The sequence below is a fragment of the Dipodomys merriami genome, unplaced genomic scaffold (genome assembly GCF_024711535.1).
Source record: "Dipodomys merriami isolate MVZ:Mamm:240054 unplaced genomic scaffold, mDipMer1.0.p SCAF_173, whole genome shotgun sequence".
Taxonomy (NCBI): Eukaryota; Metazoa; Chordata; class Mammalia; order Rodentia; family Heteromyidae; genus Dipodomys; species Dipodomys merriami.
In genome coordinates, this window is record NW_027203082.1 from 46,363 (window position 1) to 60,943 (window position 14,581).

General features: G+C 38.9%; 1 protein-coding gene across 2 annotated transcripts; it reads left to right on the plus strand.

Annotated features, from left to right (window-relative positions):
• Window positions 1–2,909: 2,909 nt before the first annotated feature.
• Znf639 (zinc finger protein 639) lies at window positions 2,910–14,200 on the plus strand. Of its 2 annotated transcripts, XM_070025830.1 has the most exons (6): window positions 2,910–3,120; window positions 6,842–6,913; window positions 7,559–7,627; window positions 9,205–9,315; window positions 12,004–12,138; window positions 12,279–14,200. In XM_070025830.1, the coding sequence occupies exons 3-6, from the start codon at window positions 7,570–7,572 to the stop codon at window positions 13,427–13,429; spliced, it is 1,455 nt and encodes a 484-aa protein (XP_069881931.1). In that variant the 5' UTR covers window positions 2,910–3,120; window positions 6,842–6,913; window positions 7,559–7,569; the 3' UTR covers window positions 13,430–14,200. The 2 variants fall into 2 exon arrangements, with proteins under 2 accessions (XP_069881931.1, XP_069881932.1); XM_070025831.1 differs by lacking the exon at window positions 12,004–12,138.
• Window positions 14,201–14,581: the final 381 nt, after the last annotated feature.

Here is a 14,581-nt window from a genome sequence, read left to right on the forward strand (position 1 = left end):
ATATTGCTTCCCTATTCTGTGCCAGGTCCTAAGTACACTAGGATTAAAAGTGTAAATCCCTTTGGCTTTATTCAGGCCACACTAATGCTTGCAAACATTTCTCTATTTGGATTTGGTACACTCATAAGGATCAGAAAGTCATAAAAACTGAGCCTCATAAACAAGTAATGTTGCTTTTAAAAATACTAGGCTGGGCTAGGAATGTAGCTTAGTGGTAGAGCTTGCTAGCATGCATGAAGCCCTGGGTTCAAGTCTTCAGTACCACATAAACAGAAAAGGCTAGAAGTGGTGCTGTGGCTCAAATGGAAAAGGAAGCTCGGGACAGTGCCCAGGCCCTGAGTTCAAGACCCAGGACTCACAAAAATAAATAAATAAATAAATAAATAAATAAATAAATAAATAAAAACACTATAGCTTTATTTCCTGAAAAATAGCAACAGTATCAGAAGAAGGTTAATTTGGTTACTCCTTTCCAACATTTGATGGTTAATGGGAAAAGCACAGTGAATATGAATTTTTAAAATAAAACAAAACACAAAATAACCAAATTGCAATCCTAATTTTCCAAATGCACTCAGGCAACTGATAATCTTCCTGGGCTTAATTCATTCATAGATTTTTTTTTTTTTTGGTGTGGGTACTAACGCTTAATTCAGTGCTTAAGTGCTGTCCCTTAGCTTTTTTACTCTAGACACTCTACCACTTGAGCAAAAGCTCCATTTCCTGAATAATTACTCAAACATGAGTGTTTATTTTACAGAAATCAACAGTCATCTCATCCTCTCACAAAATAATTTTTCTAATATATAAATAGAGACTAACAACTTTAACCTCTTGCCCAGAGAATTAGAGGTGGAGATGGGATTGGGAAAAGTAACTCAGTGGTTGTGTACTATGTACAATACCTTAAGAGTGAAGAGAGGAATTAAATATACGGTCATGATTTACATTACAAAGAACAATATTATCTCCATGTGTGATTCCTGTGATGAACCCTTCACATATAGAAAGTGTAAACATTATACCCATATTTGATCCTCAGCTCCACCCAGACCTGAGCTATCATCCCAGCCCTGGAGTTCCTGCCATACAGCTGACCTCTCCCTCTCTCTGCCCAGACCCACCTGGGCTCCCACCTACCTCACTTCCTGTCCCCAGACCCTGCTGCTAGCTAGATAGTGGAGGATGCCATGTGCTCCCTCTTGGGGGAAATATGGTTTCTCCAATAAATCTTATAATAATCTTTCTCCTGTGCCTGCCTGCCTCTGCATGGTCCCCTGAGATGGATGTGAAGGAAACTTCAGAAAGTACATACTTCACCTATAAGCTATACCCTAACCCCAGAGGATAGATCACTTTAAAATATTGAGCACAGAAATACACTCTGGCAAGGAAATCAGGACAAAGGCTTCTCTGATAGAGGAGCATCCCTCGCCAAGGCCTTAAACAGTCCCACATGCAAGCTCCTAGACCATGGCCTTGAGCAGTTGCATATGCAGGCCCCTGGGCATCAAGTTATAGCCCATTGCTTTTGGAAGACTTGCACATGAAAAATGGCTGATTGGACCCATAGATGTGTGCCAGAACAGGCATCTCATCACAAGAGGTAAACAATGCATGAGGAGCTTGTTAGGTAAAAAATCTGACCAGTAAGAACACCACTGCATGCAGTATTTAGGCAAGGGATAGGTTTATTCACCAAACCAGCTGGCCCCAGGCCAGGTTGGCACTCCACATACTGGAAAAGGGAAGTCTGGCTCTGGGCCATGCCTTATGGGGGGTAAGGGGGGGGGGGAGGTGTGACCAGGTAAGGGAGGGACTAGGTAGGAGAAGGGAGTAACCATATCAGATCCGGATGTGGCCTCAGTGGATGTGGATGAGACCTCCTCCAGTTGCCTAGGTAACGCAAGTACTACAGGGAGACTTAGCCGTGTAGAGGGAGGAATCTGCCCACCATCCAGGAGCAGACCTTACAGAACTCATGCAGATTGCATGGAACCTCTGATTGGATCTAGAGACTGATATGACCCACAGGCTGTTCACATAGCTCTTTCCTAATGACACCTTATTAATACACTCAGGTAATGCCTTCCCTTGGGATCTTTCCCATCTCAGGGTAGCTCTACTTAAGTTTTTCTTTAATAGATGTTTACCGTTTTACTTTCACTGTGTTCAAGGACTCATTCTTCAAGACCATAGAGAGAAAAGAAACAAGTCAAACATAGCAACTTCAAACTGTCCTCAAATGTATTTATGATCATTCAATTTAATCGAAGCTTAAATTTGAAGGATTTAAATCACAAAATCAGATTCTATAATGTCACTTCATTTCATGAAGATGACGAACTGGACACAGACTGAGGCATAATACTACTCAAAATCTCAAGTGTTTCTCTGAATGTCCAGTATTCTAGAGTTGTGTGGTTCTTTGGTGTGGGCTTAGTAACCCCAGCCCAAAATCCTTGCTGTTTCTATGGCTTAAGGGTCAAATGACATCGCTGCTGGTCCTAACTCAGGCAACATCATTCCGGTACTTCCAGGAAACCAGTGTGTGAGAGAGGCTACTTGCCCACAGTGCTTTCAAGGGCTCCTTCATTGCAGCAGAGAAGCAGGGAGCCGGTGAGAAAAGCTAGTTTAGGGTAGTCCTGGAGCAGTTCTTGGGAGGAAACACTCTAAAGGGGTGGTGCGTCGCTGATACTCCAGCGGCAGGGGGCGCAAGTTTCGGGGCTACTCCGGGCTGGAGGCCTGCAGTGCCTCCTAGGCCAGGCATGTGGTCGGGTCTGGCCTCCAAAACGCTCCCCTCTGCTCCACCCCCATGCTGCCTCCCTCCCGCCCTCTCGGTTAACCCGGGAGGTGCACGGCGCAGGCGCGGATTAGAGCGGCAGCGAGGCTAGCGCAGCCTCCTCAGCCTCCGCAGCCTGTGCCTGCAGTTCCGCAGGGCTGGTGTGGGGAGCACGGAAGGCCGAGGCGCCGGCCCGGTAGCGGCCCAAGAAAGCGAGACGGCAGGAGCTGCGTCGCCCGCCTCTGCGTGGCCCGTAGGCCTGTGTGCTTCAGCTCCGGAAGCCTCCGCTATCACCTGGGATCTGCGCTTGGGCGGACGGAGCCCATGGTGCGGAGGAGGTGAGTATGTTGAGGAAGTGAGTGTGCTGGAGGAGCGGTCAGTCCGCCGGACTGCAGCCGGGAACGCGAGCGGGCGGGCCCCTCTGTCTAGGCGGGCGGGAGGGGAAGAGCAGGCCGGCCGCTTCTTTAAACTGAAATCCTACCAGAAAGTGACCACACGGTGGCGCTCCCTGCCTCGTCCCTTAGACTGGCCCATCCCCTCTGCGGACGCCCAGGCCCAGCGTCCCGTCCGCTTTCCTGGTGGCGCCCTGGGTTGGGCTTCTGGAGTCCCCTGGGCTCCCGCCTCTGCTCCAGTCCGGACTTGGGACTGTGGTGTGCGGTGCGTTGTACGGCCCCGGGGGCCTTCCCGTGGCGCGACCTGGGGCTGGCGAGCTGGACCGGGCCGTCGGCCTGAACGCTGACCCCGCCCTTCCGCTTGGTTTTGCGGGCAGGCAGCCTTGGACGCGGACATGAGGAAGTCGCAGCAGTTCATTTCAGAGTCCTGCCCGGCCGCGCAAATGGCTATTCTAATTCTTACTGGTCATGTGCTTTCGTGAAGACTCGCTCTAAGGCCGACGTGTGCTGAGCTCTAGTTCATTCTTGACTAAAACATTGTCTTCTTTCAAAATACGGGAAGATAATGTTTATTGTGAAAAGGAAAAAGAGAGCTCTTTTTTTTAAACTCACTAAACAGCCAGCATATTATTGTATAGAGACATCTTACACCAATTAAAAAGAAAGACTACTTTTACATCGTATGAAAGGCCTTTAAGAATAAGGATGGTCTTTATTTTTCAAAAAGTGCTGACTGCCTAGTATATGCATTGTGTTTTGTACACTGATGCTTTTGATGGTTAAAAAAAAACAGTGATAAGATGCTAACATGTATTTTATGAGATGTCCCATTTAGAAAAGTAATGTTTCATATGTTATGATCTCATATTTTGTGTGAAAAGAATATATAACTCAGCAGAGGAAAAACTGTACTAAAGTATTAGCAGTATGGTTTTTTTGTGTGTGTGAGTAATTTAAGTGATTAAAGAGTGTAATTGTCTTGATTTCTTGCAGTGATACATTGTATATAGTTCACATTTAAGTGGGGGAGAGAGGGTTGATAAGTTCTCTGTGATACACAATCTTTCTAGTAAGAGCAAATGTTTATATGATGTCCTGAGTGAGAAGCTTTTTGCATATAAAAAGCTCCTGAAAATGTTTACTTAAATTAGGGTATTAGTAATTTTGGTAATGAACATATTCCAACTACATATCTAGATATAATAGACATTCAACCATAATGACAGTTCTAATCAGCTTCTGGATTTTATTCAGCATTAAGAAGGAGTCAAACTCTTCCTCTTCCTGATCAAAGTGATTTTGCTCTTCTTCACTTAGTCTGAATCCAGCCAAACCTGGAAGTTTTTTTGTTTGTTGGTTGGTTGGTCATGGGGCTTGAACTCTGGGCCTGGGTGCTGTCCCTCAGCTCTTTCAACTCAAGGCTAGCACTCTTACCACCTGAGTCACAGAGCCACTTCTGGTTTTCTGGTGGTTTATTGGAGATAAGAGTCTCATGGACTTTCCTGCCCAGGCTGGCTTTGAACTGCGATCCTCAGATTCTCAGCTTCCTTAATAGCTAGGATTACAGGCACAAACCACCAGCACCCAGCTGGCAGTTTCTTTAGTATTCTTCCTGGTTACTTTTCATTTATTACAGAAAGATTAAAAACAGCCACACACACACACACACACACACACACACACACACACACACACACACACACACACACACACACACACACACACACACACACACACACACACACACACACACACACACACACACACACACACACACACACTTGAATGGCCTGGATTAGAGTGGTAACTCAAAGAAGGTTTTTATGTTCTTGGGGTGAAGCATTTTATATAAATTTAATAGTTGTCAGTATGTGATTGGTTTGTGTGTGTGTGTGTTTTAGTATTACCATCCTCTCTTGGGTGGCTAAGAACTGGAAGCAACTGTAACATGCTGGTGGCAGTACTTAGCAATAAAGATTTATTCACATATAGCTATTCAATGCCCAGGAATCAGAGGCAAGTATTTTTCATCTCTGGATCTACAGCACTCAGTTGACTTGATTTTCACTATCTGTTTCTTATCAGTAAAAGGAGAATTTGGCAATAAGCCATTCTGAATGCCTCATACAATTCTTAAGAAAATAGAATTAAGAGGAATATGCTTAATAAACTTTTCTTACTATTTGGTGGAACCATGTGTAGTGCTGATAAACCAAGGATTTAATGAACTACCAAATGTATTGTGTGCACCTCAAGTTCTAGGGCTACACAAAAAATGAGAAAATCACCTTTGTGATAGGAAAAGTGGTATTTCTGTATCTAACTGTCCCTTTTTCCCACTGCTGCACTGGACATCCTGATTTGTGACAGAAGAATTAGTTCTTCCTGATTCTGACATTGGACAGCTTGAATTGGCTCAGTTACTTTATTATTGTTTCCAAAACTGATAGAATTGAAAACATGGATTTTTTAGCCCGTTTTTGTTTATTTATTTATTTATTTTTGGGTCTGGTCGTGGGGCCTGACCTCTGGGCCTGGGCACTGTCCCTCAGCTCTTCAGCTCAAGGCTAGCGCTCTACCACTTGAGCCACAGCACCACTTCCTGCTTTTTTCTTTCTGCTTATGTGGTGCTGAGGAATTGAACCCAGAGCCTCAGGCATGCAAGGCAAGCACTCTACCACTGAGCCACCTTCCCAGCCCCTTTAGCCCATTTTTGGTGGCCCACACCTGTAATCTTATCTACTCAAGAGGCTTAGATCTGAGGATCATGGTTTGAAGCCAGTCCAAGCAGGAAAATCCATGAGACTCTTTTTTTTTTTTTTTTTTTTTTTGCCAGTCCTGGGGCTTGAACTCAAGGCCTGGGTACTGTCCCTGAGCTTCTTTTTAGTCGAGGCTAGCACCCTACCATTTGAGCCACAGCACTACTTCTGGCTTTTTCTGTTTATGTGGTACTGAGGAATTGAATCCAGGGCTTCATGCATGCTAGTCAGGCACTCTACCACTAAGCCATATTCCTAGCTGGTAACTCTTATCTGCAATAAACTACTCAGAAAAAGTGTTTTAACTTAAGTGGTAATGTTAGCCTTTAGCACAAAGAGGCTCAGGGACAGCATGCAGGCCCTGAATTCAAGCCCTAGGAGCAGCAAAAAAAGAAAACATGGGTTTTAAAAATTGATTAGGTCATATTCAGATTTCAACACCATCCCTAATTGAATATCCAGATTTAACTTCTCTTTATATGCTTTAGTTTGCTAATCAATTAACATAGTATAAATATGATTTTGAGAAGTGTGGATTTGAGATTAGTGGATTGCTCATAACAAGATTAAAATATGTTCACATTCTAGTGTATAATTGGTGCTCAATGACATGTTATTTTAATGTATACAATGTGTAACTTCCATGGCTCTAATTGTGTTTACTTTTGTTTGTTTTTTTAATGCTAAATAAGGTAATGCTTATTTACATTCCTATTTTAGTATCAAGATATAACTACAACTTTAGAAGTTCATTTCAAAAAAATGAAAAATTTACAAGTAATCTAGTATTTTTATTCTTTTTTTGTAAACATATTTATAACAAATTTGTCATCAGCTATTTTTATTCTTTTATCTTAGAAATAAGTCACATGTTTGCTTATATAACTTCTCTTATGTTTCCCATATAGGTCTTTTATTACCATCTGTGGAACTTCCTTATAATTCATTTTTCCTCACTGGAATATTAAGAATTATACCAGGTTAGTAAAATATAGTGAAACAAGTTCATTTTTATAACACTTCTTAAGGATTTAATTATAAGTGGTTGTCAAAACCTATTCTGAAGGCTGGGAAGGTGTCTCAGTGGTAGAGTAGCTTGCTTTGCATGCATGAGGCCCTGGGTTCAATTCCTTAGCACTACGTAAGTAGGAAAAGCCAAAAATGGTGATGTGGCTCAAGTGGTAGAGCAGTAGTCTTAAGCTGAAGAGCTGAGAGACAACACCAAGGCCCAGAGTTAAGGCCCCACAACCAACAAAAAAAAAAAGAAAGAAAGAAAACAAATCAATGTCCTTTCTTTAAGTTTTATTAGAAAAATAAAATATAAACATAAGTATTATATAGTGTAGCATTTTTCTTTGTGTGTGTGTGTGTGTGTGTGTGTGTGTGTGTGTGTGTGTGTGTGTGTGTGTTTGTTTTTCTGCTTATGTGGTGCTGAGGAATCGAACCCAGGGCCTCATGCATGCAAGGCAAGCACTCTACCACCTTCCCAGCTCCCTGTAGCATTTCTCTTATGAGGCTTATTTTCCACATGTTACACACTAATTTCTTACTACCAATAAATACCTCAAAGAATTTTAATAATACTCTTCTTTGTTCCATGTTTATTAAATGTTCTCATTTTTTAGGTGGAAAAGATATGAATGAGTATCCTAAAAAAAGAAAAAGGAAGACTTTACACCCTTCTCGTTATTCAGGTTAGTATATAATTAAATTGAGGTTAGATCATGGTCCATTATCTCATAAATGACTAAATGAGACTGATATATGGATCAGTTTTTGGGTAAGAAAACACTTTTGACTAAATTCTCTGAATATATATTCCTTACTGTTTACCACATACTAGCCACGTGTTAGAACTTTACAAACTTTATGTAATCCTCATAACACCACCAGTTATAGACACTTAAATTTAGATATCCAAGGTTACTTACTCATGCTTTTCCTGATTCCCAACCTACATTTAATAAACTTTAGTAGAAAGTATTTTACATTATTAAGGAAGCAAACTATGTTACTTTTGGAAATACTAGCTTTTCTTTTTTAAATTAAAATTTCATTCTAATTGATGTTGGTTCTGCTGTGTTAGCAGCTGTGGCCACTCCAGCTCTTAATATACATTATACATACTTAGGACACTCTCAAATATACTTGTTACCTTACATTCTTCAAATACAAAGAAATTAAGCCTAATCTACTACTTATGTGTACATTCCAGAAAAAAACTTAAAATGACTATGTTTAGGAGCCTCCATTGGTCCACACCATTTCCCTTATGTAGTATGGTTTCTTTATACTAAATGGCATAACTTCCTGCCAATTCCTAAGAAGCTAATTTGCTATTTTGTGCCACTAAAACACAGCATGATCAGGCACCAGTTGCTTATGTCTAGCTACTCAGGAGACTGAGATCTGGATCATGGTTCGAAGCCAGCCATGGCAGAAGACTCTTATCTCCAATAAACTACAACAACAACAAAAAAAAAAAAAAAAAAAAAAAAACTATAAGTGGAGCTGGTGGCTCAAGTAGTAGAACACTAGCCTTGAGCAAAATAAGGTCAGAGACAGGACCCAGGTCCTGAGTTTTAGCCACAGACCCATTTTTTAAAAAAAGAAAGAATGCATATGTATTATATAATATCTATAATATAAGTTCTTTTAATGGTAAATGTGAATCCATAGCCTACTCAGGGGACTACTACCTAGTAGGAGACTTATAATATCTGAGTATGGAGGTTTGAAGCCAGCTGGGACAGGAAAGTCCAAGAGACTCCTCTACCCAATTAATCAGCAAAAAAAGCCAGAAGTGGAGATGTGATTCAAGTTGTAGACTACTATTCTTGAGCAGAAAAGACCAAATTTGAGTGCAACACCCTGAATTCAAGCCTCAGTAGCAGCGTATGCATACACGTGGGTACACACACACACAAGTTAAATGTCATTATGAGACTGAATATAAAAGCTTTATATCTTGAAAATATGTTTATTTAAATCATGAAGGTTTGAATTAAGCATGTAGGTCAGGTCAATAGTGAAACATTTGTCTACCATGTACAATGCCCATGGTTTGATTCTCAACACTAGAAGGGGGAAGGAAGGAGGGCTAAAGGTATGGTTCAAGTGGTAGAGCACTTGCCAAGCAAGCCTCAGGTCTTGAGTTCAAACCCAGAGCTGCCAAGGAATATTTTTCACAAAGTACTATAAGATACATTATTTAATGATAAGTCATTAAATGATTATCTTATTAAAATTTTTCATTCTGTTTTATGTTCAGATTCCTCTGGAGTAAGCAGAATTGCAGATGGATTCAATGGAATTTTTTCTGATCATTGTTACAGTGTCTGCTCAATAAGACAGCCAGACTTAAAATATTTTGACAACAAAGGTATGTTTCATATTTTCCAATTTTTTTCCATTTGCTTTCTACAGGGTCTAGGGGTAAAGCTATGTGCTAAAGTCCTTGCCTAGCATGTGAAGGCACTGCAAAAAATATTTTTACTTTGTCCTCATTTGAAAAGATAAGTGAAATGTAGGTTGATTGTTTCAAAGGAGACAAGCTTTTGAATTTACAATAATGTAAGGAGAGCTATTTTGTTTTTAGAAAATACCACTTTATTTTACAAGGGGAGATCTCATTGTGACCTTTCCACACATGTATACAATGTAGTTCAATCAGTCTCCACACTTGTATAATTCTCTCTTACCTTCATTCCCCTTCTTAAAATAATTTCAACAAGTTTCAGTTGCTCTGTTTTCATACTTACCAACAATTTATTTCAACCTTTTCCATCCTCTTTTTACCCTGGAGCTCTTTTTTTAACTTTATTGCAGTACCTACATATAGAAAATTTTATCCTCTTAATTATTTCTAAAATAATTTTCCTTTTAAAGTACACTTCTAAATCCTTTTTGGTGACTAGGCAATTAATGGCAAAGCAGAGGTGACCCAGGGTTGGGAACATTTTTGGTAAAAGATTAGGAATCATTTTATTCACAGTTCTTCTGTTCAGCTATATTTCTCAGTCTGGAGAAGGAAAGAATGGCAAATGATTTGGTCTTTTTCAATCTTGAATTTTTTATTTACTTTTTCTAGGGCACTGAGTGATAACAGCTATACTTTATTATTTCTCTGCAGCTACTAATGGGTCTCTGTTACAAAAAATATAAATTGTTGGGCTGGGAAGGTGGCTCAGTGATAGAGCACTTGCCTTGCATGCATGAGGCCCTGGGTTCGATTCCTCAGTACCACATAAGCAGAAAAAATAAAAAAGCCGGAAGTGGCGCTGTGGCTCAAATAGTAGAGTGCTAGCTTTGAGCTGAAGAGCTGAGGGACAGCGTCTAGGCCCATAGTTCAGGCCCCATGACCGGACCCAAAAAAATAATTAAAAAATTAAAATATATATATATATATATATAAAGTATAAAAAAATTAATTTAATTTTTCAAAATGTAGTTAGGAGCCAGGCACCAGGGGCTCATACCTATAATCCTGGCTACTCAGAAGGTTGAGATCTGAGAACCACGATTCAAAGCCATGCAGGTCTGGAAAGCATATACAACTCTTTTTTTTTTTGATTGAACTCTGGGCCTGGGCACTGTCCCTCAGCCCTTCAGCTCAAGGCTAGCACTCTATAGCACTGCTTCCATTTTTCTGAGTGGTTTATTGGAGATAAGAGTCTCATGGAGTTTCCTGCCTGGTCTGGCTTTGAACCGCCATCCTCAGATCTCAGCCTCCTGAGTAGCTAGGATTATAGGCATGAGCCACTGGCGCCCAGCAAGTCTGTAATATTCTTAAAACCAAAAGTGGTGCTGTGGCTCAAGTGGTAGAACAGTCACCTTGAGCACAGAATCTCGGACAGTGCCCAGGCCCTGAGTTCAAGCCCTAGAACTGTTAAAAAAAAATCGTTAGGCAGAGATATTACTTAATAAAGAGTCAGATGGTTATACACAAAGATGTTTATAAATATGTGTGGTAGTGTACACACACTTTTTTTTTTACAGTGTTAGCTAAGCATGCCTAAAAGAAATGACATCTCAGCAGTTATGAGCACATTTATTCCCAAATCTTGATTTCTAATACCATTCTCATGTAAAAGGAACTAAGATCCCTGGAGAAATAGTTGTTTCTTTGTCTGGATCTGATAAGCTTGGATCATCTTAACAATGCTTGAAAATTGAATTACAATTCAAAATATAACTTGAATGTCCATGATCTATATTGATATCAATACTTGAAGAAAAACAATTGAACAAATAATTTGGGGAGAAGATGTGTATCTGTACAAAATTCTAAATTATTTGTGTTGATATTTCTCCCTTAAGGAAACAGAACATCTTTCCATACTCCTTAATTGTGGGCTGCATCTAGGGTTTTTCTTTCAAAGAGTCTGTAAGTAGAAAACTGACTTTACAATAGAAAAACCTGTGTACTATCTTAGCCAAGGTGATCAAGGTCAACTCATAATTTCAATCTAATTATGTAAAAGAAATAGACATTCCATTATTGGGACATTCTACAAACTAACAAATAGTTCTCAGAATAATAAAAGTAGCCTAGAGAGACATAGTAAGCAAATGTAACATGGGATAGTGGGATAGAAATGGTCACTAGAGAAAAACTAAGGAAATCTAAGTGAGGTATTACTAAAGTAATAATATATCAATACCAGAAGTAATGCTTTAGTCATTCATTGTAACAAATGAACCAAAATATCTTTCTTTAAATGATCTTATAGTCCAATTTTTTTCATATGACCTATATCTCAGTGTGCTTGTGTTAACTTAAGGTCGCTGGGCCAAAGGATAAAGGCTCATTTGAACTCAGTAAAAGTAGCAAGTGGGAGGCCCTAAATGCAAACCCTAGTAGCTCACATACATACACAAAGGGAATATAGTCCAAATGGAGCATACAACTTGAGCAGATTTTCTGTTTGTTTGGGAGATAGTATAGATAGTATCTCCTTTCATGGCTAAATCTAAATCCTTAGCTTCTCTGTTGGAACTCAGAATTACAATTTTATAATTTGCTTAGTGCTTCAATATAAATAGCATTTTTCCAAATCCTTTTTTACAGACGATGATTCTGATACCGAAACATCAAATGACTTGCCAAAATTTGCAGATGGAATCAAGGCCAGAAACAGAAATCAGAACTACTTGGTTCCTGGTCCTATACTTAGAATTCTAGACCACGCTGCCTTTCCTACAGGTTAGGAAATTAGTTAATAGCCTTGGCAAATTTTATAGAGAAAAATGAAAAAAAATCAGTATATACCATAAATTTTTTACAGTGTATCTAGATGGTTTTGTTTATAAATAGTAGCATAATAAGTTTGTTTTATTTTTCAGAAAAATCTGACATTGAAATTTGTGATGAAGAATGTGATTCACCTGAATCATTATACCAGCAAACTCAAGATGAGAGTCCTGTAGAAGTTCACACCGCAGAAGAAGTTCCTGTTGCTATAGAAGTGCATGCTATATCTGAGGATTATGACATAGAGACAGAAAACAATTCCTCTGAAAGCCTCCCAGACCAAACTGATGAAGAACCACCAGCAAAATTCTATAAAATTATTGACAAAAGCCAGGCTTTGAATGTGACTGCCCAGCAGAAATGGCCTTTACTGAGAGCTAATAGCAGTGGTCTCTATAAATGTGAACTTTGTGAATTCAACAGTAAATATTTTTCTGATTTAAAGCAGCATATGATCCTGAAGCATAAACGTACTGATTCAAATGTATGTCGAATATGCAAGGAAAGTTTCTCTACAAACATGCTTCTGATTGAACATGCCAAACTACATGAAGAAGATCCCTACATTTGTAAATACTGTGACTATAAGACCGTGATTTTTGAGAACCTCAGCCAGCACATTGCAGACATCCATTTTAGTGATCACTTGTACTGGTGTGAGCAGTGTGATGTACAGTTCTCCTCAAGCAGTGAACTCTACCTACACTTCCAGGAACACAGCTGTGATGAGCAGTATTTGTGTCAGTTTTGTGAACATGAAACTAATGATCCAGAAGACTTGCATAGCCATGTAGTAAATGAGCATGCATGTAAATTAATAGAATTAAGTGATAAATGTAACAGTGGAGAACATGGACAGTACAGCCTGTTAAGCAAAATTACCTTTGACAAATGTAAAAATTTCTTTGTATGTCAAGTGTGTGGTTTTCGGAGTAGACTTCATACAAACGTTAATAGGCATGTTGCTATTGAACATACTAAAATATATCCTCATGTTTGTGATGACTGTGGCAAAGGATTTTCAAGTATGCTAGAATACTGCAAACATTTAAATTCACATTTATCTGAAAGGATTTATTTATGTCAATATTGTGAATACTCTACAGGACAAATTGAAGATCTTAAAATTCATCTAGATTTCAAGCATTCAGCTGAGTTACCTCATAAATGTAGTGACTGCTTGATGAGGTTTGGAAATGAAAGGGAATTAATCAGTCACCTTCCAGTCCATGAAACAACTTAACTGTTCACTTTACATAATGTTTAAAAAATAAATTCAAGGGTTTTTTTTATGTTAAGATGGATGGCTTTAAGCACAATGTAAGAGATTTACCTTCAAGTCAGTTTTTTAATTTTTTCTTGGCATTGCTAAATTTTCAGTATATAATGATACCTTAATTGTGATGTTTTCAGTTACACAGTAATTCATAGTTGTATTTCCTTTTGGTGACTTACCCAGTTTCTTTGCATGTGCTCATACATATTTCATGAATTGAAGAGTAACAAATGTACTGAAGAAATGACTGCCTTCCTTAACCATAGAAGGTATTACATTTTCCTTTTTTTTTTAAACTCAAGCTTAGCTTTTTGTGTATGATGTCATTAAATTATTGCACTACCAAAACTAAAATGAAAAATAGAGACTTAATTTCTCTTTCCAATCTGAAGTGTAGTTTTCTTGGTGGTTTTTCTTTCATTCTTCTTTCATTTTTTAATCTTCTGTCTGGGGAGCTGTGCACCAGTGCCTCAAACCTATAATCCTTGCTACACAAGAGGCTGAGATTCAGAGGATCACACAATTAAGTCCAGCCCTAGCAGAAAAGTTTACTAGACTTTTACCAGCAAAAATCAGAGCTGAAGTTATAGATCAAGTGGTAGAGCACCAACTTAGCAACAATGAGGACTTAAGTTCAAATCTACTACTAAAAAAATGCATTTCATATAACTCATCTTCATTTAAACAACTATGAATGCATAAACTGAATTACTGATATTAAATTTCTTACTGATTTAAGGAAACACACTAAATGATTAATAAATGTTAAGATTTACTGGCCTGATAATGTACTTCAGTTAGTGATAAATTATTTTTACAATCTATATTAATTTCTGTGGCTGCTGTAGCAAATCACAACAATTTTGGTTGCATAAATAGCAGAAATTTAGTGACTTACAGAAGTGAAGGTGAGAAGTTGTTCAAAATCAAAGTATTGGCAGAGATGATTCCTTCCAAGGGGTATGAAAGAAGGATCTCTTCCTGAACTCTGTCCTTTGGCTTGTAGATAGCTGTTTTCATGTGCACATGGTGTTCTCTGTTTCCAAATTCCTCTTTTTTGGGGGTACTAGTTATCTTGTATTATTATCAACCTCATTTTAAATTGATAAAGATGGTGAA